Source organism: Cynocephalus volans, chromosome 8 (genome assembly GCF_027409185.1).
Source record: "Cynocephalus volans isolate mCynVol1 chromosome 8, mCynVol1.pri, whole genome shotgun sequence".
Classification (NCBI taxonomy): Eukaryota; Metazoa; Chordata; class Mammalia; order Dermoptera; family Cynocephalidae; genus Cynocephalus; species Cynocephalus volans.
The window spans coordinates 95,193,277-95,219,465 of NC_084467.1; the positions used below are offsets into that span (position 1 = coordinate 95,193,277).

A 26,189-nucleotide genomic window follows, 5' to 3' on the forward strand; every position below is an offset into this window, starting at 1 on the left:
TCCTGGATGGTGGCTCATCTGGAGAAGCCATGGAAGCTCTACACGCCTTCCCACATGCCTTGCCTTATGCATCTCTCTCAACTGGCTAATCACCTGTATCCTTTGGAATATCCTTATAATAAACCAGTCAGTGTAAATAAGAGTTTCCCTGAGTTCTGTGATCTGTCCCAGCAAATTAAGTGAACCTAAGGAGAGGTAGGAACCTCAATTCATAGTGGTTGGTCAGAAGTATAGGTGACAACCTACTACTTGTAATTGACATCTGAAGTGGGAGTCAGTCTTGTGGGACTGAGCCCTTAAACTGTGGGATCTGACTCTAACTGCAGGTACATAAGGTCAGAATTGAAGTGAATTATTGGACACCTGGTATCCACTGGAAAATTACTTGGTGGGGGGTTCACGGGAATCCCCACCCATTTTGGTGACCAGAGGTGAAGTATTCTGTGTTGACTGATCTGTGAGAATAGGAAAAAACGCTTTGGTTTATTGCCTATGCTATACAGAATAGTTAAGTTGGTTTGATTTCTTTTTATTCCCAAGAGATTGCCTTTTGTCCTCATGCATTAGAACCCATGGGAAATGATCAAACAGGCACCAGCCACTGTACACCAACCCTGGCCAGAACCCTGGGCCTGCAATCTTCTGGGAGGAGAAGCTAAAACTATCAGCATCAGCCATCTCTAAGTGCTTAGGATCTCAGGAGCATGGTGACAGTTGATTTACATGCATTTTTCTCATTTAACTTCACAATGACTTTATAAAATAAGTACTATTATTCCCATTTGCAGATGATGAAACTGAGGCTCATAGAGCTTAAGTAATTTTTCAGGAGTGACCTAACTAGAAAAACTAAGTGTCAGGATTCAAATGTGCTTTCGACCTCTGTGTTATATGACCTTGAGTCTAATAGAGAGAATTTTTAGGGATCTTGGTTACTGGGGATTTTCATCTGGCCCATCTCTGGGATAATAATAATAATAATAAGAGTATCTCCAGCCCATGGGAACATTCCACAGCAGGACATGGCCCTCAGTTTAGGCTTGTGATCACAACTAAACCCACTGAGCTGAGAGCTCCAAACATGGGATGTCCTTATTCTCAACATCTCATCCCTTATCCCATCCCAATCCCCAGAAAGAAGTGTTCAGTGTCACAGGGGCCTCACAGTAACGTTTCCAGCTTCTGAGCTGAAGCTATGTTAAACCACAGGGCACCAAACAGCACAAGTTAGCAGACCTAACTCTCCCTTGAACCCAAGGTCACAATGGTACAATTAAATACTGCTGTCAGCCACCCTCCAAAGTTGTAAAATAAGAAAAACAATACCTAATCAACATGGAGCTGATGTAAAGGTTAAATGAGTTCACACACATAACATAAAGGGCCCTGCCCTGTACCTGACACGTGATAAAAACAGAATAGATGGTAAATAATATATATATATTTTTTTACTTAACATACATTGTAGTTGATTTTCATGATCCTAAAAGTTATAACATACACTGTGAGGTAGATATTATATCTCCATTTTGTGATTTCCAAATTGAGGCTCAGAAAAGTCAGGCAACTTGCCCACGCTCATGAAGCTATTTATAGACTGAGCTCTGATTTGACTCTTAACCACTACCCACTACTAAGGAAACTACTATGTGGGTCATTAAGAGCAACAAAAACATTTTAAATAGGAAAATGATATCTCCAATAGAAGTATCCCTCGCATGCTCAAAAGAGACCCATTTATTCATGGTACCCTTAAAATGCTCACCTCAGTCTCACCTCCAAACCACTCTTTCCAATTATAAATATTCTTCCACTCCAAAGCCTATCTATCCCTGTAGCTTAGGTGCCCACCTTCTCTTTGAGACCTTCCCAGATTACTGTGGCCCATAATAATCTGTTCTTTCTCTGAAGTTATGTGGCACTTATAATCTGAAAATTGTCTTATATTATTACTCAGCTGCTACAGACATTCTTTTATTCGACAAGTATTTATTAAATGCTTAATATGTACCAAGCACTGTGCTGAGACAAAAAAAAAAAAATACATGGCCCTGGCCTTAAGGTTCTTTCAATCTAGGATGAGGATGGAGAGACGAAAAGGAGTAAATGGAATAAAGTGCTCACCAAAGATATAAGATATGGTGGAGAATAAAGGAGAGATTGGTCAGTCCTACTGTATGGGGTGGGGGGTGGTGCATGAAAAGAGAGCAACCACCTTCAATCTGAGTCTTGAAAGATAAACAGATGTTCCTGTAACTGGGGTGTTCTTAGTTAAAATTTACTACCTATTTAAATTGCTCATTCTTTCAGTAAATTTCCATAACTAATCCCTCATTCTTTTTCTTCCTCTCTTCCTTTTAAGATTAACGCCTCTGGTGCAGAAGTCTGGTGTGCATCTGAGGTGTTTTGCAGGACTGCTGGAGTTAACTTGGCCCAACACAAACCGGTCTGAAATGGTTGAGCCAGCAGATCTCTCTACTGAGCCTGCAGGAAGGTCTGATGGGTGACCTTTTGACATCAGAGAGCCAAAAACTACTTCCAGATCCTGCTAATGCCTCCATTTTCTGAACATGCAGATGTATACAGACGGCCTGTGCACAGATCACTGAAGAACTTCCTCAAACCCCTTAAACAATCATACCCCAACTCTCACCTCACACAACCCCTAACCACTACTCCATAAATATTTCTTTCTTTTCCCCATAGCCAACAAGGTAGATTTGAAATATATTTTTTATGTTTTATTGTTTGGCCACCTTGTGAATAAACCTTTTTCTCTGCTGCAAAGACTGATACTTCGGTGTTTGGCCGCCCATTGCACATGGGCAAATGAACTCCATTTGGTATGGTAACATTCCCTAGTAGACCTCAGGAGAGAACAGATCCCAGGCCAGTAAAGAACAATGTGGTCAAAGGCCCAAAGGTATAAAGGAGCCTGGCATGTTCTGGCAACTGCCAGGAATTCAGTCTGGTTGCAGCCCTGGATATGGTGAAAAATAAGGCTGGAACTGGGTGGGCATGGGCTAGACTATAGGTACTATTTGTGCATACTCCAGGAATCTGATCTTGTTCTGTGGGCAATGAGTGACCACTAAAGGACGGTATGCAGATAGTAATCAGATCATATTTTCGTGTTAGGTAGAAAACTCCAGCAGCCACGTAGTAGAGGGGGTGAGACCAGAGACAGGGAGATATCTTCAGAGATGACCGAGCAAGCTAGGTAGAAGAGTCTGAAGACCTAAACTAACACAGTGGCACTGGGAGTAAAAAAAAGGAGTAAGAAATGAAAGGTGAAACCAACACAAGTGAGGCATTCCAGTTTAGAGAGGCCATTCTTGCAAAAGTCAGCTTCCAAGTGGCTACACTCATAGTAGGAGACCAGTTAAGAGGCTAACAGCAGCCCAAAAAGAAAGTATAAAGACTTCCCCATATTTTTCCTCCTCGTGATTGTTTCTGCATGATTTGTGTCATCCCAGGCAGGGCTTTACCCTCACAATGAATGATCCTCTGAATGAACAAGATTGCTGATCCTGAATTGAACTTTCCTTAAAGATGGTGAATGGTGAATGGAAGTACACAGCATGAAGTGAAGAAAGCAGGAAGGTATGCTCTAGTGTTCTCCAAGACACCCAGGGTTTACTGACTTTTGATCAAGCTTTGAAAAAGCTGGTCATGCTCAGTAAATTTCAATAGCTAATCAGAGGACTATTTCTTGGGTCTCCTGGGCAACTATTTGGCAGTCACAGAGGAATGTTTTAAGCTGATGAAAATTTTTATTGACATGCTATTCTTTTTCCTGATAGCAACAGGTAAGTATACTGTCCTGGGAAGTATGTACTTTTAAACACAAATTCCAATACATAAAAGCAAACACAAAATTGTTTTGAATTTAGGTTACTGCTAGACAAAAAGAAAAAAAATTCTAATGAAAGATTTTAATATTATGCTACCAATATAAATAAATGATGATATGTGACAGCCCTATCTTCAGGGCCATTGAAAAAATCAATGATCTTTTTAGAATTTGAGCTCTGATATTTGCGAAGTGCTTTTGGTTCAGATGAGGGAAAGCAGTAGAGGAGCACACAAACAAATCAATCTATTTAAAAAAAAAAGAAAGAAAGAAATTGCTCACAGAAGATTAACAAATAACTCCAAAGCAGTTTTATTAAACTCTACTTAGGTCTGATCCTTACACAAGCTACAAGAATTCCCCCAGAAAGTCACTCTGTGCCTCGCTGAAAGTGCTCTGTGAACGCTTTTCATGGAATGGTGCTGACCACTAACGGCCACTTGGCTCATTTCAGTTTTCCCAGTCATGTCTCAGAACTGTCAATGTCTTTGAAAAAGTCATTGATTAAGTTAATCAATCAATTCTCTCTACATAATAATGCTCTGGCTTTCTGTGCTTTTAATATTAAAAAGCCTTCCTCACTAACAACTAGTAGTCATCAGGTTCCCTGGATCACATAGATCTGTGCTTTTTTTTTTTTTTTTTTTGTCTTTTTCGTGACCAGCACTCAGCCAGTGAGTGCACCGGCCATTCCTATATAGGATCCGAACCCGCAGCGGGAGCGTCGCCGCGCTCCCAGCGCCGCACTCTCCCAAGTGCACCACGGGCTCGGCCCTAGATCTGTGCTTTTTAATCAAGGGTGCAGAGTTAATTTCTTTCACTTTGCAAGATGATGTGTTCTACTGAATCAGCGCAGACTACTGGTTTCATTTCCTTTAATAAGATTTTGAATGTAAGGAATACCTTCATTCATAATTAAATTGATTATACTAATTTCTATTATTATTTTATCATCATTATATTTCCACAAATGGAATGAGACCTGCTTATCGAATTTTCCTGATGGTTTACAAAATGGGTAGGGTTCTGGTCAAAATGGCAGAATAGGCGGTCCCCAGCGTCATTCTCTCCCACAAATCAATGGATTTACAACAGTAAAAATGTAACATCAGCCAAGCTGGGGCCACTGGAGCTCAGGTGAAGAGGAGGAGAGACCTGTGGAACTCATGAAGGCGGGAGAAACCACAAAGAGAGAAAGAAAAAACTGCTCCCAGCATTTCAGGCTGCGGCCGCTTTAATGCTGGAGCACATGGAGCAGGAGCCAGCAGAAGCTGCAGCTGTGCCTTTTACATGGAGTTACTTGGAGGCAGAAGGGGAGAAGAGGACTTTGGTGGCCCCCAGGACAGCAAGACCACTAACAGGGTTCCCGTGGACCCACGCAGGAGTGAGGAGCCAGAACAGCTGAAAAATGGGAGCCATTCAGAGGCTGGTGAGTCAACTCAGGGGACCCGTGCAGGGCCTGTCCCATGGGAAGTTTTTGGAGCACAGGTGGGGGGAGACGGGCCCACCGGGAGAACACTGTGACACAGCAAGGACAGCTGATCTGCCCCCAATCGGCACAGCACCACTCAGAGGAGACTGGTCAGGAATGTAGAATTGCATGGGGTGCAGTTTGATGAAAGACTCAGGCCCAGATCAGAGTTACTACACAACCCAGGTGTACCAAGTAACTGGAGAGCCGGAAGTACCTATAAGGTCAACCATTAAATGCTGAGCTGCACAAAAAGCCTTCCTTAGGGAATCAGCAGCAAAGCAGCAATTTAGCTCAACCACACAGCTCAAGTACTGGTTCCCACAGGAAGGTCCCCCGTGTTAGAAGTAAGCAAAGGACAAAAAATTAGTTCCGGACCAGGTACACCACCAATGACTTGGGGCCCACCAGGGGAAATAAGGCATGAGGCCAGGGGCAGGACTCCCACCCACAACAACTCACATTGCCAGCACCTTGGGGCCCCACCCAGGAACCCGAGGATTGGAGCCCGGGACTGGACCCCACTTCCACATCCAGGCACACCACCAATGCCTCAGGGCCCACCCAGGGACCCAGGACACGGAGAAGAGGACTGGACCCCCCTCCCACAACCAGGCTCACTGCACCAGCACCTCATTGCCTGTCCGGGGACCCAGGGCATGGAGAAGGGGACCAGACCCCCTCCCACAACCAAGAACCCATGCCAGTGCCTCGGAGCCTGCCTGAGGACCTGGGACATGGAGAACGGGACCATACCCCATTCCCACAACCAGGCACACCTCACCAGCACCTTGGAGCTCACTCAGGGACCTGGGGCATGGAGAAGGGTACTGGACCCCCCTCCCATAACTAGGCACCTGTGCCAGCCCCTCAGGGCCCACTCAGAGACCTGGGGCATGGAGAGGGGGGCTGCATCCCCCCCCACAACCAGGCTCACTGTGTCAGTGCCCCAGGGCCCACCTAGGGACCCAGGGTATGGACCTGGGGACCGGACCCCCTTCCCACAACCAGGCTCACCATGCCAGTGCCTCAGGGTCTGCCTGGGGACCCAGGGTATGTAGAAGGGGACCAGACCCTGCTCCCACAACCAGGCACCCCATGCCAGTGTCTCAGGGCCCACTCAGGGATCTGGGGCATGGAGAAAGGGACTGGACCCCCCTCCCACAACCAGGCTCCCTGTGCCAGTGCCTCGGGGCAGCAAATGAACAGAGTAACCATTATTCTTTCAGAGGGTGAAAAGAAATCTAGGGTAATTAGAGGGGATTGGGGGGAGGGAAAGAGGGATGGGGAGGGATTGGACAAGGGGCATAAATAATAATTATGATTTATAACAATATATATGCTAGTAATATTTATTTGATCAATATATCTCAATGTTGAACCCCCAAAATTTGTATAATCAATTTTGATTTAATAAAAATTTTTAAAAATTAAAAAAAATTTTTTTTAATAAAAATAAAACAAAATAAAAATGGGTAAAAAGAATTTAAAGTACATCGTCACCTTTAGGACATGAAGACTTTAATCTTCCCAAAGGAATCACACTATCCTTGCCCAGTATGCACATCCACATATATACATGCAAACACATATATATACATGCACATACTCATAAATGAGTAATAACTGTCTCATGTATTTTTAAGAACCAATAGAGAACAAGCCCAAGAGAAAAAATCATAACTGCTGGGTAGAAGTAAAAGAAGACTTGGTTACACCATTATTTTTATATCACAATGAACTTCCACACATCTCCCACCTTCTTTTGCCATATGCGGAACAAAAACAGATCGCAAATATTTTTCATTGCCCTCTTTAACTGATAAATGAATGAAGTTCCAAAGAGGAAGAGAGGTTTGCCTGGGCCCCATGGCCAAGTTAGAGGTGTGTGACTTTTGTCCTTCTTTATGTTCTTCCTCCCTGTCCATCTTTCCTTGAACTCCACTAAAACATCTTCTCCATCTGGTTTCCTATTCTGTTTTTAGGATAATGAATATAATCCCCACAATTAAATCTTGGAAGCTTTAAGCCTTCATTACTATTCATTTTTAACATTATCCTCAGCTGCCTTATCTTTTCTCCAAATTATTAAAAATGTAACTTAAGCATAAATTAATTATTAGGCATTTAACTTCCAAACAGCTTTATGAAGTCAGGTTTATTGGCAAATTTTACATAAATGTGAATTCTCATTTTCCAAATAAATTTAAACACCAATGGCAAACAGTCTACTAATAAACATTTAAAATTAATATTTGACTATTTCCCCAACCAGTCATATATTCAGATTTTCAACTTATCCAGTACATTCCAAATGGCCAGCTAGCCATATTTTAAATTAAATGTAAGACCATGGGATTTAACCTCTGTGGGCTTTGCACATTTAGACTAGTGTCAATATCAAGAGTCAATACAAACCTAATACTAAAACACTCAATCTCCTATGTTGAAATTTTATAAAACCAAGGATTCTCTTAAAGCATCAATACCCTTTTAAAGTCATTTTTAAACCCCAAAACAAACTCAATCTAAGGGGAGTTTCATTATAATTGAATATGAAATTTCAGGTTGGACTGTGCAACACATTAAACAAACAAGAAATTTAATTAAATTTCTAATTCGCTTTGGATTTCACTGTATCCTGCAATTAGAAGGTGTCATGCTAGTATCAAATATTCAGAAGTCAGGAGTGCCCTGATGAACATAAACCTGCAATGTCAATAGCCAGAAATATGCTAATGTCAAACAGATGGTGGTATAACAGGTCCTTTTGCTAATACCCACTGTATTAGTCTGTTTTTGTGTTGCTATAACAGAAATACCTGAGACTGGGTAATTTATAAAGAACAGAGGTTTATTTGCCTCACGATTGTGGGACAGCTGCATCTGGCATGAGCCTCAGGCTGCTTCTACTCATGGCAGAAAGCGGCAGGCAGCCGGGGTGGGTACAAGCAGATCACATGGCAAAAGGAAGCAAGAGGGTGGGGGGAGATGCTAGGGTCTTTTAAACAACCAGCTCTCACGGGAACTAATAGAGCGAGAACTCACTCAGGACCCTCACCCCCCAGGGAGAGCATTAATCTATTCACAAGGGATCCGCCCCCATGACTCAAACAGCTTCCAGCAATGCCATATTGGGGATCAGATTTCCACATGAGTTTTGGTGGAGACAACACATCCAAACTCTAATCATTCTTCAATGTCAATAGCCAGCAATATGCTAATGTCAAACAGATGGTGGTATAACAGGTCTTTTTGCTAATATCCACTGAAGGCTGATTAAGTTTTCCTCCTCTACCTCAAATCTACTTGCCCCTGGATAGGGAATTGTCAGCTTTTCATGACAGGAATATAGGAAAAAGAAGTGGACTCACGTTTTATGGAAAAGGTAACTGGATAACAAAAGATCAGTCTTAAGGGAAGAGCTATCACCGGGAATTAAAGGACCTGGGATCTGGTCTCAGTTCCACTACTCTGGGCAATTTATTCTGTAGGTAAAGTTACACAGGGTCTGACTGGAAACAAAGTCTAAGATCATCCAGTATGTAGGTATTTGAGGGAAAAATAACCACTGATCTATCCATAAAATAGATTTATCCATAAAATGGCTGAGGCAAGAGTAGGGTGGGTGTTGCTCAGGACCTCTGTGGTTCCAGTCTGAGACTCGTTTTATTACACTGCCCTAAAGAAAAACCTTCATATGGAGAATATCACATATATGTACATGTATTATACAAAAATATGTATAAGTGTATGCAACACAAAATATACCCGTGTACTATACTGAGGAAATGACTTAAGACAGATCATTTATCAACTTGCACAAGTCTGATGCCACAGGCACAAAGAATGCTTAGCTAACATGAAGCTACTTCAAAAAGTTCATAGAAAAAGAGAATTAAAAGATAATACAATTCTTCCCATCAACTTTTTGAAGTACCCTCAGATACAAAACTGTGAGAGTAAAAACTATAATGCAAGCCTTGGACTCAACCATAGAGTCAGAATTGTCACTAAGCATCATTTTAATCTTGATACCCTCCTATCTTGAAGAATTCAGAGTAGTTTCTAATTCATTATTCCTAGTCCCCTACAGTATGTAGAAAATACATTAGGGTTGCTCTATGGTGTTTCTTCTAGTAAATCAAAACCCTACAAAAGTCTCATTTTTTTCTCAGTTTGAAAGATGTCTAGATCATGATAATCAGAAAATTCAATCCAAACCCCTACCACAATTAAACAGGCCAGGCATAGTTTTGCCTTAGTAAACAACATACAACCTCAGGTCTATTTTGTTATGCATGAAACAGTACATCCAAGCTATCTAGTTTTTAAAATGCACTGACAGCAAGAGCTGTAATTTAAAATGCCAGTGTTCGATATGTCAAAGCTCAAATATTCTCTGGGAAGAAGCTTTAATGCATATATATTATTAATGTACTATCAGAGAACGGATCCCTGAGTCGATTCTGACCAACAAGTTGTTAGTCAATGACTACATAAAGCAAATTTGGTGTACAATAATAGATGAGAGAATTTTGTTTCTGGTTGCTCTTGCTGTCTGAGGGAAAAGAAACAAAGAAAAATATAGGAAGTCTATAGTTTGGGATTAGGAGACAGAAAACCTCGGTTTACTAAAACATCAACTTTATTCCTTACCAGCCTTTGGGCTAGAAACTCTTTGGAGAAAAGAGTAGGAAAAGCATGGGTGGAATCTCCATTCTATGGTGAACTCTGTGGCTCAGGCAGGTTACTTACACTTGTCAGAGATAAACTTTCCCCATCATAAAGTTTGTGAAGATTTAATGAGACAAATACCAAAAGCATAGCATTATGCTTGGAATATAATGTTAATGTCAACAAACATTAATTCTCTCACAGGATTGATGCAAGGAAAGACTGGAAGAATAATAAATATAAAAGTTTTGATTGTTTACTAGAACTATAATTTATAAAATTAGTATTTTTAATGTATGTTTTTATTTGTAAAGCCGATTAATTTAGGGCATTTGTGACTTTTGAAATGACCTTCATTTATTCAAAGAGCTGGCTGCTTTGTGCAGACAGTGATGCTGTAGGTAAACATACAGATGTAGACAGGAGTAAACAATCAGGGACTACTGACCACTGGAATATTCTAGCCACTTTTGGGCCAGATAATCTGAGCTCCCAAACTTCAGTATTTTTTAAAAAAAAAAAAAAAGATGCTTAGAAGAAAGTCTGCTATTCTAATTAGTGACAGACAAATCAAATGCATGATTCAGATAACCGCTTAAATCTGGCTCTCCCCAGGAAGGAGAAGCTGTTCAATGTTTAGTCCAAAGTTTACTGTCAAGAAGTATGATAGCATTATCACACTGTATTCATACATACAGTGACTTATGTAACGAACATCCACTGTTACCAAAGTACTAGATGAAAACAAACACACATTTATTTAGGACTCATCTGAACCCACCCTTATAACTGGGCAAGGTTTAGTCTCAGACCATGAGGCTTTTCCTCCCCAATTCCTTTTCTGCTAAAAAGAGAACTTAAACTCAGAGACTAAAATCTCATTATCTAAGCAACTGAAAGAAAACATGACAAAACCAAAGAAAATCAAAACTTTGTATAAGGCATATTATGTTCAATCCTGTGAGAAGATGAAGTGACCAAAGGTCTTCATAACTGGCAAATTGAGATTTGATTGACTTTTCTCTAAAGAAATTCTTTGAAACAAAAATCATCCTCACAAACTGTTGTTAATAATATACACAATGTCACTTATTAGTTGATATAAAAATTCTTATCCAAAGGCATCACTAAAAAATAGGTGGAATGAATGAATGTACTACACAAGAATACCTCTTGCTTATAAAACAAACTGAAGGAAACGTTCATCTCTGGAGAACAACAGTCGGGATTCTTGCTATGAATGAGGCAGCATGGTGTTGAGGGAAAAAGCCCCAGACTGAGAGTCAAGCTCACCTTCTGCAACTTGCTAACTGAAAAATCAGACACAAAATACTTAATCTCTCCTCTATTTTCTCATTTTTTAAAGGGATAATACCTTTCCGGCTACCTCACAGGACTCTTAAGAATCAAATGAGATATTATCCAAAAACACCTTGGAAATTGTAAAGCAACAAATAAGAGTAAGGAATTATTTCTATATGCTACTAGACTCTAAATACTCTCACATGAAGGAATTAAAATCTGAAACCTTCCTTAAAATACTCTGAATGTTAAAACATTATGCATAATTCAATCAGAAATCCTAAAACTGATTTCTAAATACCTCAAAAATATAAACTGTCTTATTTATTTTGTTGTAGGGACAACAGCATCTATCATTCATTGTGACCTGCCCATAATATTGGGTTGAAACTAAACATTCAATTTATCCACACCTTTACCTGATCCTGATTAGCATTCAATCAAACTAGTTAATAAATGAATCTTCCTAAATTGTTTCTTTTCATTTATTCAAGAGAAAACATTTTAAGCATACACTTGGAGGAAGAGCTATCTTCAAATATTTGAAGGATTCCATACAGGGAAAAGAGTTAGAAATATTCTATTTGGGCCTAAGAAGGGACATTAGGAAATTATACTTGAACAGACAAGTTTCAGCTCATTATACGGAAGAGTTTTCCATGGTAAGAGCTAACAAAGATACAGGAAACAGTTTCAGAGACAGTGAATTCTTCATCACAAGAGGCGTTCAAGCACAGGATGCACTTGGAAAGAAGCTGTAGGAACGGCTCAGGCATTGAATGGTGAAACAGAAATTTAAACTCCTCTTCAGAGAGTTTATGAGTTTATAAAGCAGTACAAGGGGTCTTCAAAAAGTTCATAGAGTCTTTTAATCTTTTAATTCAATTTTTCCATGAACTTTTTGAAGAACCCTTATATAGTTTCTGAAGATTTTGATTACTATGAAAAGGTATTCAGAATCTACAGGGAAAAAACGATTAAAACAAATTCATTTTTCTAAAATATATATCAGTGGCAAATGTCATTTTCCTAATTATTTGAAGCAAAAAGCGTATATACTTTTAACAACTTAATTTTTCTAAATGAAGAGGAAAAATCTTCAACTGTGATTGCCTTTCTTAGATGCCCAGGGGCCAATAATTTTTGAAAATTTGTCCACCAGCATCACCTGCATAAAACTTTCCTATGTTGAAATTTCCAATTCCACTCTCACATCAAAATAATGTGTGGTGTAAACACTTCATGTACAATGCAATTTATCACTGCTTTGCATTAACATTATAATGCTGACTTAAAAATATAAGTCTTGTTACAATGTTAACTACTTGAGAGAAAAGAACTTGTCTTATCAGTATATGCCTAGTGCTGAGAATACTTCCTGGGCGTGTGTGACATGCTCAATAAATATACAAACGAATGAATACAGACATACAGTACATAGTCTTACTCAAAATTTGTTCCAAGTATAACTTCCTTATCTCTCCAACTAGACTGCTATTACCTACTGCCCCATTAAGAGAAAAAAGGACGTTTCCCCCATTATTTCCATTGTAAGGACTACCAATATTTAATTGCAGCTTATTCTGTGTTGTGTAGCCCAGAGTAGTGGTTCCTATGATCTAATAACTTCTTATCAAGAAATATCCTAAAAGTAGTACATGAGACATTAACTATTAGGTTTAGACTCATAGGTTAAATTGCTTACTATCATAGAATTCCCTGTAGTATAGATTATATGTCATTTTCTTAGAGGAAACCGTTTACCAAGTTGACTCAGTATAAACAATTCCAAAACAAACTTATTCTTTGTGTTAATCTTTACTACCTAGACAAGTAGGAGACAGCACAGCAACCACCGCTGCCAAGCTGAACTCTCTTGTCTACACTATTATTTGTTCATCTAAAAACAAAGAAAAGAAAAAAATCAACAGATCAAAGGCTCTGTTATAAAGGCTCAGAAAAACCGACACGTTCAGCTTAATAATTTTATTTGCATTTAGTTTTAACCAGAGTAATGCTTATTTGTCGATGGAAATTTTGATATCTATCCTTCATTCTTCCACCTGCCTGTGACTTCTTCCTTATAAGCATGTTCAAGAAGGCCAGAAAAATGTCAAATAAGTATTAAATAAAACCAGAGGAGGAGAGAGCGGTTGATCCCCAGCAGGCAATAACAGAACAAGAACACTATTTAATATTTACTAATGCTTTGTCATGCATGAAATGCTTTCTCACGTTTCTGGATCAAACAGGCTACTGAAAGACTCCACTTTATGACAGCTGTGATTTTTCTGAGCACTGTCCCGTGTCCTACTTCCTTTTATTGCTGCCAGTACAGTTCCCTATACTGACTTAACTGCCAATTTTGAAAGGTTATAGACAATACATTAGATTCAGGGAGAGCTGAGCTGGCTTCAACTTGGGAGATTAATGTGAATAGGTCAGCACCACGAGACTCAGCGCAGCCCAGGGGCAACGGATCGTGGCAGCATGGACTGCACACCCGTAAACAAATTCTTCATATTAAAAACCAGTCATGAGAGCCTTTTAAGGAGAAAAAACACACAGCTGTTTGTAGAGAAAATAATCTCTCCATAAAATACAAAAACGCATATGGACAAATACAGAGATGGTTTGTGAAATGATGTTTTGGTCAGGATGCCAGTAAGGTTACCAGTTTCTAAAAGACACTGACAGCCTTTGGTCACCCAGAAAATGCCAAAGCAGGTGGCACCACAGTCAAAATGTCACCCCCACATACAGCTCATCTAGGAAGGCTCACCCTCTGGCCACCTCTTGATGACACCACAGTCTTCCTTTGCCCCTTCTAGTTCTTTGCAGTGTGCTCATGAGGGAGGAAATTACAGAATAAATAACAGGCACAAGTGGAATTACTGCTGGGAAGAAAATGAGCACAAAGAGCATCACTGATTAAAAACTTTCCTTGTTGATGTGGTTGACTATTTAGTAGAGGAAAGCCTTCCGCATTGCTGCTATTGGCCTGGATTCTGTGGGACTCACTGTCCTTTCCAATAAACCACGTAATAAAAATTAATGAAACCTTATACCTGAATAGATGCAGTCTGCTCTTTGAGCAGACATTTTTGATATTCAATTGGACAATAAAAATAAATAATGCCAAATACAGATTATTCATCCAGGTTTGTTTTTGTTTTGGCGGAGTAGGGAGCATTTTGGAGCTAAATCATAATGATGGCCTAAACAAGAGTCACTGTTGTTAAAAAAAATCACACTTGTACAAAGGGCCACAGTGTGGTTCCACTATAGCTGAGATCGTTTAGGGCTGACACATATTCACTACATTCCCCAGGTCTAAATCCTCTTATTTGTGCTCTAGGACAGGGGTCACTTACTACAGCCCATGGGCTAAATACGACCCACCAACTCTTTTATTGGAACACACCACACTCATTCATGTATGTGTTATCTATGTCTGTGTTAGTACTTAACAATGCCAGCATTGAGTAGTTCTGGCAGAGACCATTTGGCCCACAAAGCCTAAAATATTTGCTCTCTGGCCCTTTATAAAAGAAATTTGCTGGCCCCTGTTCTGAGAGATAAAATATGTTGTATCAACAGACAGTTATTTATACATTTGAGAAGATCCAAACAGACCTCCTGAGGAAGAAAATGCAGAAGAAGAGGGGGAGAAGGGAAAGGAGGAGGAGACAGAAGTTCTAGTAGTGGGAGCTGTTATGGTTCCTTGAGTCTGCTATAGAATTCTCTGACCCAGCTTTATGTAGATATTGGAGGTATCTCCATCTGGACAAAAATATAAATAAAGTCAGTCTTTTAAAATTTTCACAACAGAATGTCAAATCTGCTGCCAAACCTTTGATATTATAAACATGGGTTTCTCAAAAATCACCAACAAAGACCATCTTCTCTTGAGATACTCAACCAGAGAGCTTACTCTTGAATTGATGTGTCACATGACACAGCTTTATTCCTCTAAATCCCAGGATGGGGAGGGGAGGGGCTCTACCTGGCCTGACTAGTCGCTCTCATAGGAGAAGTGATGAAGTCAGGAGCACTGGTCACTGTGGGGAGCAGCATGACATGGGGAGGGTCACACCTGGGGGCTACTGAGGGTGTTGAGGAAGCCAGTGAAATGGCAGAGGGAACCAGTGCATGACATGAGTCTCCCCTGTGACACCTGTCAGCACACGGGGATTCCGAACGGAAAAAGGAGTGGAGCCTTTCTTCTGGGTCTCAAAGTGAAACAAACAAACAAGAAAGTCACAAGGAATCAGAAATGTGAACAGAGAGAAAAATGTGAGAAAGTAGGTGGGCTCTGAGTACCTCAGACCCTTGGACTGGAATTTGGGCCAAGCTCTGTCTACATTTCCTAGGGGCAAGGAGGCCCCAAATAGCATATAAGCTGCACATTTTTCCCGCAGTTTTTAGCATACATATGGATGAGATCAATGCTACTTAACAGACAGTCTAAATACTGTGAAAATTACCCATCCTGCTTGGTTCCATGAGATTTATCCCAGCATCAAGGCAGACTGCCAGAAAGAAACGTATCTGGAAGGAGTAGCATCAGGTCAGGCATCTATAAAAATGGTTTAGAAAAAACTGCAATCTCATAGTTGAAGGCAAATATAAGAAAGAATAATGATATACTACATGAACTTCAAGAATTTCTAAAATATCTAACGTTGGCAGTAGAGAATATATGTTTTCAATGTCTCCTATCTAAGAGATATGTCTCCTATCCACGCTACATAGTCTTCTTATACTAGAAAAAGTCTCTCTCCACCAGGGGCTGCTGCCATACTTCGTCAGACGATAAAAATTCCATAACTCATCAAGTCCTTGTTTCTTTTCTTGCTTTGTGTGTCAGAAAACTTAAAGAGTAAGGGCTGACCCCGTGGCTCACTCAGGAGAGTGCGGCGCTCCCGCCGCGGGTTCGGATCCTATATAGGGATGGCCGGTGCGCTCACTGGCTGAGCGCGGTGCAAACAGCACCAAGCCAAGGGTTCTGATCCCCTTACCGGTCACAAAAAAAAAAAAAGAAAACTTAAAGAGTAACATTTACAATAAAAATACGATTGTCTACTTTGTGCTAGATACTGTGCTAGGAGAGATCATACATGTGAATGGCATCCACAAGATCCCTGACCTCATGGTGTCTACAGCAAAGTGGGGGATACAGACACTAAGGACCCAGGCGGTTCAGCCTTGGAACATTAAAGGTACACATACAGCAACCAGACTAACCAGAAAGTAATTTCATTCTTTACTTTGCATTTCACGCACATGTGTGTGTGTGCATGTGTGCATGCGTGTGCATGTGTGTCAAACAGCTTTAATCTCAGTCATTGTGGCTTCTCAGCACATTAAGAAATATTACACATGATCAACATGTTTTGTTCTGGGGATGCAGGCAAGGGTAGGGTGAATCACCTTGTTACAAAGTACAACCCAAGTTGGGAAGGCAGAGGGGATGAGGAGAAACCCTCCCATGCCTATGGCGAAGTGCAGGAGCCCCGCCCCCAAACTAACCCGAGTCTAGGAAAAAAAGAGGTACATGAACTCCCCCCTACTCCACAGGCACCTCCCTATGGCCCAAGGCCCACACTACCCTCCAGCTTGCAGCCTTCACAGGAGCCATTCTGCATAATGTACAAATGAAAAGCTCTGAAGGTCACACTCCAGGTTATGGACAGGGCCTCCACTCAGTGGAGGGAGACTAAGCCCCTGCTTCCCCTCAGCTACCCCCAGCTCAGGGAGGGAGCCAAGGGGCGAGGGGGTATATACAAGAGGAGCAAGCCTCGATTCCATCCCCAACTGGAAAGGACAAAATGGCTTTATTGGGGAGGAAGTAACCATCCTGCCCCCCCCCCCCATGCCTGCTACCTACATACTGTCCATATCATGAGGGGGGCACTCTGCATCCTGGGATCTTCTTAAGGGCCCCTCATCTGCCTGTGGCAACTGTGGATGGGCCTGGGGATGGGGGGTGGGGCTGCCCCCACACCCCAGCCCAGCTATCCAGGCTCTGGCTCTGACTTAGCATTTCAAAGAACATAAAAGGAAATACAATTCAGAGTCCACAGACGTGGACTTCAAAAGGCCCTTTTCCCCTTCTCGAATCCCTAAGACCCTATATCTATCCCAGAGCCTCACTTACCCCAAAACCCAAAACCTCCTTTCCATCCCCAGATCCACGAGGCTTTCTTTTTCCTTTTCTCCATGCTCTAACCATGCAGTTCAATTTAGTTTCTGTCCTAATAAGCAAGAAGGAATCCTTACTCTTTAAAAGAAAAGATCAGTAAAACTGAGCAGACGAGTAGCAGATTTAACAGGCAGGGGGGTCGCTGAATGGAGGTAAGGCTGCAAACACTATGCTTAGATAATTTTTGTCTGGTGATATAGTTACAACTGCGAGAGAATGTTGGGGAGGTGGGATTCCTAACTTAGCATAGGGGTCAGGAGATACACTCTCACAAAATGGCATTTAAAGCCGAGACCTGTACGATATAGAACCAGCTATCTATATCTAAAGAACAGGAGGAAGGGCTATCCCAGGCAAGGAGAGCCCATATGTGAATGCCTGAGGCCTGTGCTTTCTCCGGGAAGCAAAATACACACTGTAACTAGAGCACAGCAAGCACAGGAAAAGCTAACGTGCGATGTGGCTGGAAAGGTGGGTGGGAAGAAGTCATGCAGGGTCTTCCTCAGTCCTGGCAAGAAGTTTGAGATTATTACAATTCCAATAAATAGCCAACAAAGAGTTGAAAGTAGGGCAGAACACAATCAGATCACCCTGGATGCTTCCTGAAGAATGGACTGATCGGGAGGGGTTAGGGAATGCAGAAGCTAATTAGAGATGTGGAAGACTTAAACCAGGGACGGATGGGGCAGGTCAGATTTAATCTGCAGAGACTGGTGAGAGACATTATTTGTGGGAGAGGGCAGTGTCAAGGGCAATGCTTGGGTCTCATCTATTGATACTTGAGTAAATAGGGTTGAGGAAGAGATGATATGGATAGAAATATCAAGAGTTCAGTCCTGAAATTTAATCTATTATATATTAATGAAATGTTATTATATTTAAAAATAATAATATTTAAAATCAATTACAACAGCTCCCTCATTGTTATATGCACTGGGCTTCCAGTAGGGTCTGGCAATAACGCAAGTGCTCAATAAATATTTGCAGAACGAATGAAATTTCCTCCGTAATTATCTCTCTGGTATTCAGAATATCTGAGCAATATCTTTAGATTAAAATAAATTACTGTTGAAATATAATTTTAGATTTCAAATGTGAAAAACGTGTTTATTGTTTCTATCATACAAACTATAGAAAGTAAACTTCAAGAAAATGTTCTGGTCTAGTGGAGCCTGAGTTTAAATAAAATGCTTGGAAATACTGTTCTATTTGACCTCTGACTATTTAAATTTTTCTTTTTAATTCTGTGGCATGTGTTCTCTTTATTGTGAGTGACTTCAAATTCCTTTTGGAAGTAGATGGGGAATAAATTAGAAAGAAGCACTGTGCCTTGGATTAAATGTGATTTGTGAAGCTTAAAGGGTAGATTCTCGCACCCCCTAAACCCCCATCCCACCCTGGCAGCTCCTTCCTTTTCAGGGACCTGACCTGGGAACACAAAGCTCAAAGGCTGCCCCTGGTCCCAGAGTCCCTCCCAGCTCTAGAGTTGCCATCCCCCAACCTCATTCTCGTCTCCCTGCTACCATTAGTCTCAGTGTTAAAGAGATAAATACCCTGAGCTAGGATTTCAGCAGACATGACTGGCCTCTATGCTATTCTTCCTTAGGCAATCCACATAGCACTGTGCCTGGCATAGAGTCCACACTCAAGAAATCTTAAGATAGTGGTAGTGATCATGACATACGAATCTTCAAAGGGGCTTTCTTCACTCAAGGGAATAAATGTGAATTGCTAGAATTTCAAGAATTGGGTCAGTTAGGTCAGAAGAAATTCTAGGCAAGAGGGCCTTTCATTTCCTTTCAATAAACACAAGAGAGGCTAGTTCTGAATCTACCACTTTTTATCCTCGACAATGCTTTTTTTCCCCTATTTTACACCTTTGCTTTCTCTTTCTAACTCTTTTTAAAAGCCTCCTTATTCTTTTATTCCATTTCTTTATTTCATATTTTATCCAGTTCTGACTTATTCCTGGGACATTTAAAGAAACCATCTGCTCCCTAGGTCCTATTCACAATGAAAAAACAGAAACAAAAAACAAAAACCCTGCCTCCAGCTTTAGATAACAATATCTGAGTCCAGGTGATTATTTTAGCACCCTCATGGATAAAGAAAATCCTGTGAACTGAGATCCTCAACTCTATTGTAAATGACATAGTATTAAACTTGTACAAATTTGCTGAAATGTTCCGTGATCGGTAGTTTCCTGAGCTATAAAATGGGTATGACAAGGTTTATTATTTAACTCTAACAGGAGAATTCATAAAAACACAATGGATATAAAGGATTTGGGGAAAACATGTCGACAGATTCCTAACAAAATTTTGAGCATTCTATATAGGCACTGATATCCACATCTGCCAACATCACTATGAAAACCAGCTTAACCCAATAAAAATATCTGCCATCCTATTTCACAGAGGGCTTAATGGAATTGCAAAAGACAGTGACAAAAAGCCCTTTTGGAATAAATAAAAGTAAGCAATGTACATCAATCAGCCTCTTAAGATTTCAATATATTCTTTAGAGTATAGTCCCCAGAACCACAGCTCTTGAACATTATTTAGCTCAATAATTATTCCAACAACCTCAAGAGCAATCAGTCCTGCTACCACTTCTTCTCACAGGAAAAAAGAAAAAAAAAAATCCTTCTTCCTGACCTATCCAAGTGGGTCATGGCTGTTTTTCTTTGTTCAGTCTTTCCTACGGAGCTTTGCCAAGTTCTGATGTGGTTCATTGCATATTTTAAACGCTAGAAGTGGTTATGGCTAAAGAAGGCCAGAGAACACAACTGCTGAGCAAGGTTGGGGGTGTGCTTGGGACAGACGTTGAGATTTAGGTCACCTCTGGGGAAATGATTTGTGCTCACCAGATACTTTTTGTTTATAGGTACTCATGCTTTTCTATGGTCTTTTTTAATGTTCTAAATTAAGAGCAGTATTTTAAGTGCGTTAAAGGTGATTTGTAATTATTTTAAATAAAAATGATCCAACATCCTATAAATGGCAGAACTGCCATCTTCTGTAAATAGAACTGGCAAGTATTTCATCAGTTTTAAAAATATCAACTCCCTCGATTTCCCACCAACCTCCCACCAATGCCTCCCTTTCCTTTTCAGAGTTCCTTAAAGCAGTAGTCCAGCAATAGCCCAAAACAGCAAAAGTCCACAGTGCTCTAGGAGGACTTAAGGGACCCATATTAATGCTAAAGACACTGGGAAGAAGCCTGCCTTCTGGTTTACTATTTTTCATGTTACTGTCATGAATGCTGCAGATTTCTTAGTTTTCTTTTCTTTCCCATGACTTATAAAATAGAGTACCAGAACTTTAGATAAAACAGCAAAATTTGAACCACAGGAAAAATCGTAAGCTTCAGGACTCAACTAGATTATTCTATTTTTAGAGCACAAGACAGATAAAAGCTGTCTTACAAAACTGGAAGTGGACATTATCAAGGCCTTCCTACCTAATAAGCTTTAAAAGAGAGGGGAGGAAATAATAGAATATTCTGATGCTTGAATAAAATACTGACTTTATTTTACCATACCTGGCATAAGCCCTGCTTAGAGAAACCTTCAATTTCAACTCTGAGCAATTCTCCAAAAAGCTATTTCCACCCTCTATCTGCACAGGTGGTCAATGAAACTCCAAAATGCAAAAACTACTTCTACTGATGGAAAATAATCAGAAATTAAGAATCCCAGGTTTCCTGTGCATGCTGTAGTCATCCTTACTGTGGTAGAGCAATTTAAATCCATCCATACTTCTGTATATATTTACTTGTAAGGCAGTGATTGCTAGTTGCCTAAAACTACCCATTTCTCCCTTCTTCCATAGTAAGAGAACCTGGCTTCTTAGCCAGGTACAATCCTACCTGGAATAAAGATTATATTTCCCAGTCTCCCTTATTAGATGTGACCACATGGCTGAGTTCTGGTCAGTATCATGCAACAGAAGTATGTGGTATTTATGCAAAGAATCCTTAAAAGTGAAAGAGTACCTTCTGCCACCTAGAATGCAGATTTTATACCTAAAGCTCCAGCAGGTATCTCAGACTACCAGGTGACCCACCTTGAGGATAGAAGCCAGTGCTGATAATGGCAGAGCAAGAAGATATGGGCCTGAACCCCTGATGATGCCCCCAAGAGCCACTACATGACCCCTTGTCTACCTGTCTCAGATTCTTTTATCAGAGAGATATAAGAATCCATCTTGTCAAGTCTCTTGTATCCAGGGATTAGCTGTTTGATTGATGGCAACTGAACAAAATAGTAACTGATAGGTCTATCGTAAGTCTAAAGAGCCTGCCTGCTCTGGGATAAGAAATTTAACCTTCCTTCTCTGCCAAAATTCCTTCACTCATCTAAAGATTATACAGCGAAACAGAACCCATCAGAAAATACTAGCCTATCATCCTTCCCACAAGGGCAAATGAGATCAGCTCTACCTTTGCACATTATCTCTAACCCCAGCATCCTACCACTTCATTCCAATCGCTCAACTCCAAGTGTCTTACTGAAAAAGCACACTAGGTTTATGATATAGCCCGCTACTAATCAGAGACTGGGCGGTGGTCGACAACTTCATCACTTGTGACCAAAACCAAATGGATCCCTGAAGTATAACCACTGCACTAATGCATAGAACTACTGAGCTCTTTTTTTAATTATTGTAATCAATAATAATAAATTACAAGAACTATAATAGTATATTAGATGCTCCCTAGTTTTATACATACCCACGAGTATATTAGGATCCTACATACAAAACAATATTAATAATAGCAATAACAATAGATATCACTTATTGCTCAATACCACATGACTTCTCTTGTACTATTCAGCTAAGTACTCTGATGACACATATTATCTGGAATTTGAAATAAATATTGTTATCTCTATTTTACAGATGAGGAAACTGAGGCTCTAAGAGGTTAAATAACTAGGCTAAGACTATGAAGTCGGTTGATGGCAGTGATTATGGCTGAACCCAGAATTGTTTATAATCATATTTTAGCTATATAATCCTGTTTTTCAAAATATTCAGCAAAATAATCTTAAGAGAATCTGTATTTTCTCTCTCTTCAGAACTACAATAAAACATTCTAATCCTACCTCTATTTTATATTAACATGAGCATTTCTAAAAACAAAGAAAATCAAAACAAAAAAACTAATAGAATTTGTCAACAAATGGTCAATAATGGTAGAACAAAACAAATCACAAAAGAGTTTTTCCCTAATTTCACCTTTTGCTAACAGTTTCATACCAGGGTGACCTATATGTTCCCACAACAGGGTCATTATACACCTTTAATTCCATAAACATCAAAACTAAAGAGAAACACCTATAATGATATGTTCTTGGTTAATTACATCTCTGTATGCCATTCCTTTTGAAACAGGTCTGATTTACTTTCCACCTCTTTGTTGAGTTTCCTCTTCAATAAAAGGAAAGAACACTCAAAGAAACCAAGCACTTAAAGCATTCGTTAAATATGTCAAGAAATTTAGCCAGCATTCAAACAATAAATGAGTTAAAAACAGAGGGAAGAAATCAGTCTATTAAAAATAAGATATGCTCGTATATGTATATGAGTATATTTGTGTGTGCACATGTGGGGGGAGGTATTTATATTTAAAGATATATATTTTAAAACATAGTAATTACATTAAAAGTTTATCATTAGAGTAATTTATATTTTCTTGGGCTGCTGAAAGCTAAAAAACCAAAATATTCCTATAAGAGAGTCAAACAGAAGGCTAGAGCTCCCTCTTTCTTCCTTTTGAAGAAATTTACCAGTAAAACTCCTCTCCTGGGAGACCAAAGTTATCAAACACGCAGCCTACTGGGACTCATGCTCGGAGCAGTTTCCCAAAGCTTTGTACACATGCGACAAGCATTAGAGTACATTTATTGGTTGTTCATTATTCATAAGCGATGTAAGCAATAGGAAAAAAAAATGCTTTTAAATGTATGAATACTCACAAAGCCATTTCAAACTGTTCCAGCCACTTTTTCTTTAAATCTTTTGTTTTGCAATAAAATTCTAACCCATTTTGTCCTTGGGTATGGATGAGGTAGAAGCCATAAGACCACTGTTAAAATGAATATTCTTTGAGTTAATATATATCATTCATTGATAACGTCATGTTTCCAAATTCACTAAAACACTACCCATAACCATCCAAAATCAATGTACAAACTGTAAACAATAAGGATGATTATAATCCACCCGACATCTATAACCATTTCTATGCCAAATGTATTTTACTGTCTTGACTGTTAGGGCCTTAGAGATCACCAGATGAGCTGTGGCTCTGTCCAGTTATTTTTCAAAAACATACACTTAATCTCTAGAAACAAAATTGCCCAGATCGATATGCCACATCTCACAGACTTTTTCTGAATATTCAAAGTTATGAGGATATTAATTATTAATTTCCAAGAAGTCACCTTTTTATTTTCTTTATCAGTTGTAGGATTGTTGGCTATCTTGTACTGCTGAAGATCTATTATTTCCTTCATTTCATAGTTGTCACCTTTCCTTTTACATACGATCACTGCTAAATCAAATAAGAAGATATGCCTATGAGAGAGAAAGAGATTGATTTTAAATGGTTTAGAAGCATGCGAGCTAATTTTTTCCTGATAAGATTTAATTACACCAACCAAACATACTTCCTTTGCATTAAAGACAATGGACAATGTTGCACATTAAAAAGAATGAGAGATCTGACATTATGAAAACTGTGTGTACACTGGCACTGCCCTTTACCATGTGAATGGCCTCACTGCACCTCAGTTCCATCTTTAAAAAATGAGCAAAACCATAAGAGCAATATGCACACTGCAGAAGTTGTTGAAAGGGTCAATTAAAATAAGCCATGAGCAATTCCTTTCTTTTTTTAATTCAAAAGCTAGAAACATATAATGACAATGATACCAGCTAACTCCTACTGAAGTTGCCAGGAATTAGCCAGAATGCCTTCAGAAGTGTTAATGACCCTTTCACAAACATGACTCAATTTAAATCCCCAGGACCACCTGCTGGGAAGGTATTACTATCATCTTCATTTTACTGAGGAAGATACTGAGGTTTAAGCGAAGTTAGATCATTTGCTCAAGGTCACACAGCCAGTGAGGTGCAGAGCAGAATTCACACCAAGCTCTAATTTTAGAACCTGTGCTTTTACCCTCTAGGTTGCTCCTCATGATTTAATGGGACACCTGAAACACAAATTGAGTGGTGTATGAGCAAAATTTAAATTAGAAATGTTACGGTTAAAATTCCATGTTAATATTTCTTTTTTCTTATGAAAAAATAATGTAATTTGGGGGAGAAAACACACCTTAACACCCTATCATTTACTACCAATACCGGCATATTTTCATAAACTCTCAGTGATTAACACACATATTTTTTACACTATGACAATGATAATGATATGTTCACAGAGCTCTAATTCTTGCGTCACTTTTAAAGTTTATTTCTCCTGGAGATGTTTAAAGGATGAGGCTCCTTCCTGGAAGCTACCAGTAGAACCAGACTATCAAGATGGAAGCAAGAGCTGATGCTGCCCCCTACTGGCTGACTTTCTCTTCTCCAAAGATTCCAGAAAATGGCCATATCAGCCGCAAAATAATCATTTTGAGAACCACATATTTAATCAAGGACTCCAGACCAAGCTTGCTAATCTTCAAGGACTCCACCTACAAATTTCCTTCAAGAAAATATCACTACATGGTCCTCAGCCTTTTTACTTAGGATATTTTCTATTATTTTCAGTTACTTAAAAATATACGATAAACAATCAATTGTTTTTATGGTAGTTATCTATTATACTTTATCTCTATTCTCATTTTGATGTGTACTTTTTTATCCTAGTTGATTTTCTATTATTTGTCATTTCCTTCTTAAGAAGTTAGACAAATCAACAGATACTAGAACAGAGAGGGGACCACCTAAGACATGTCTATATCAGAAAATTTTAAAAACCACGGGTTGGCTTGCCACTTTGTTTTTCTTCCTTTTCCCCTCCTTCATCCTGCAGGAATTGTTTTAAAGGTATTCTCGATCTTATGAAACTAATTACTTATTTTGAAAATAAGCATTATTCTTCTGTTCTCACCTTTCTTGTTTTGTATGCTTGTCTAGAGTGGTCATTCGAATTTCACCATCTCCCTGAGGTCGTCCAAAAAGCAAAACTGGTTGGTTCTAAAAAATAAAATGTATGTGTCTGATTTTTTCATAATCACATAAAAACAGAAATAAATATTAGTAAAGACATTTGCTACCCTATTACATTACAAATTTTATCATTTTTACATTTTGGAGGCACACTTACTCTAAGAAGCTCAGGTCTACATGATACACTTTCTAAAACAGTCTGTCCTTGGTAATACCAGTAGGCATATTAAAGACATTAATTAATTTTATTTATAATCTTAAAAGGAAAGATAGCTACCAAAAGAGAGAATTAACTGAAAGAATCCAAGTCACAAGAAAGTTCTAGTAACTAATATTTGTTGAGCATTTACTGTGTGTCAGCCACAGGTGTGCAGCAAAATGATATAGACCCTGTCCTCATGGCACATACTGCCCAGTGGGGGAACAAATATTCACAGAAACATAAAATTACAATGCACAGTTGCCATGAAGGAGAAGTACAGGAAGGAAGACTTA

General features: G+C 39.5%; 1 protein-coding gene across 1 annotated transcript in view; it reads right to left on the reverse strand.

Moving 5' to 3' along the window:
• The window catches only part of VAV3 (vav guanine nucleotide exchange factor 3), a 350,390-nt gene that overhangs the window by 144,186 nt on the left and 180,015 nt on the right, over nt 1–26,189 (reverse strand). Inside the window, exons 13-15 of the mRNA XM_063105113.1 lie at nt 25,636–25,721; nt 23,960–24,092; nt 23,492–23,601 (exon numbers count right to left, since the gene is read on the reverse strand). Of these exons, the coding sequence (XP_062961183.1) occupies nt 23,492–23,601; nt 23,960–24,092; nt 25,636–25,721 (329 nt within the window). The remainder of the gene's footprint in view (nt 1–23,491; nt 23,602–23,959; nt 24,093–25,635; nt 25,722–26,189) is intronic.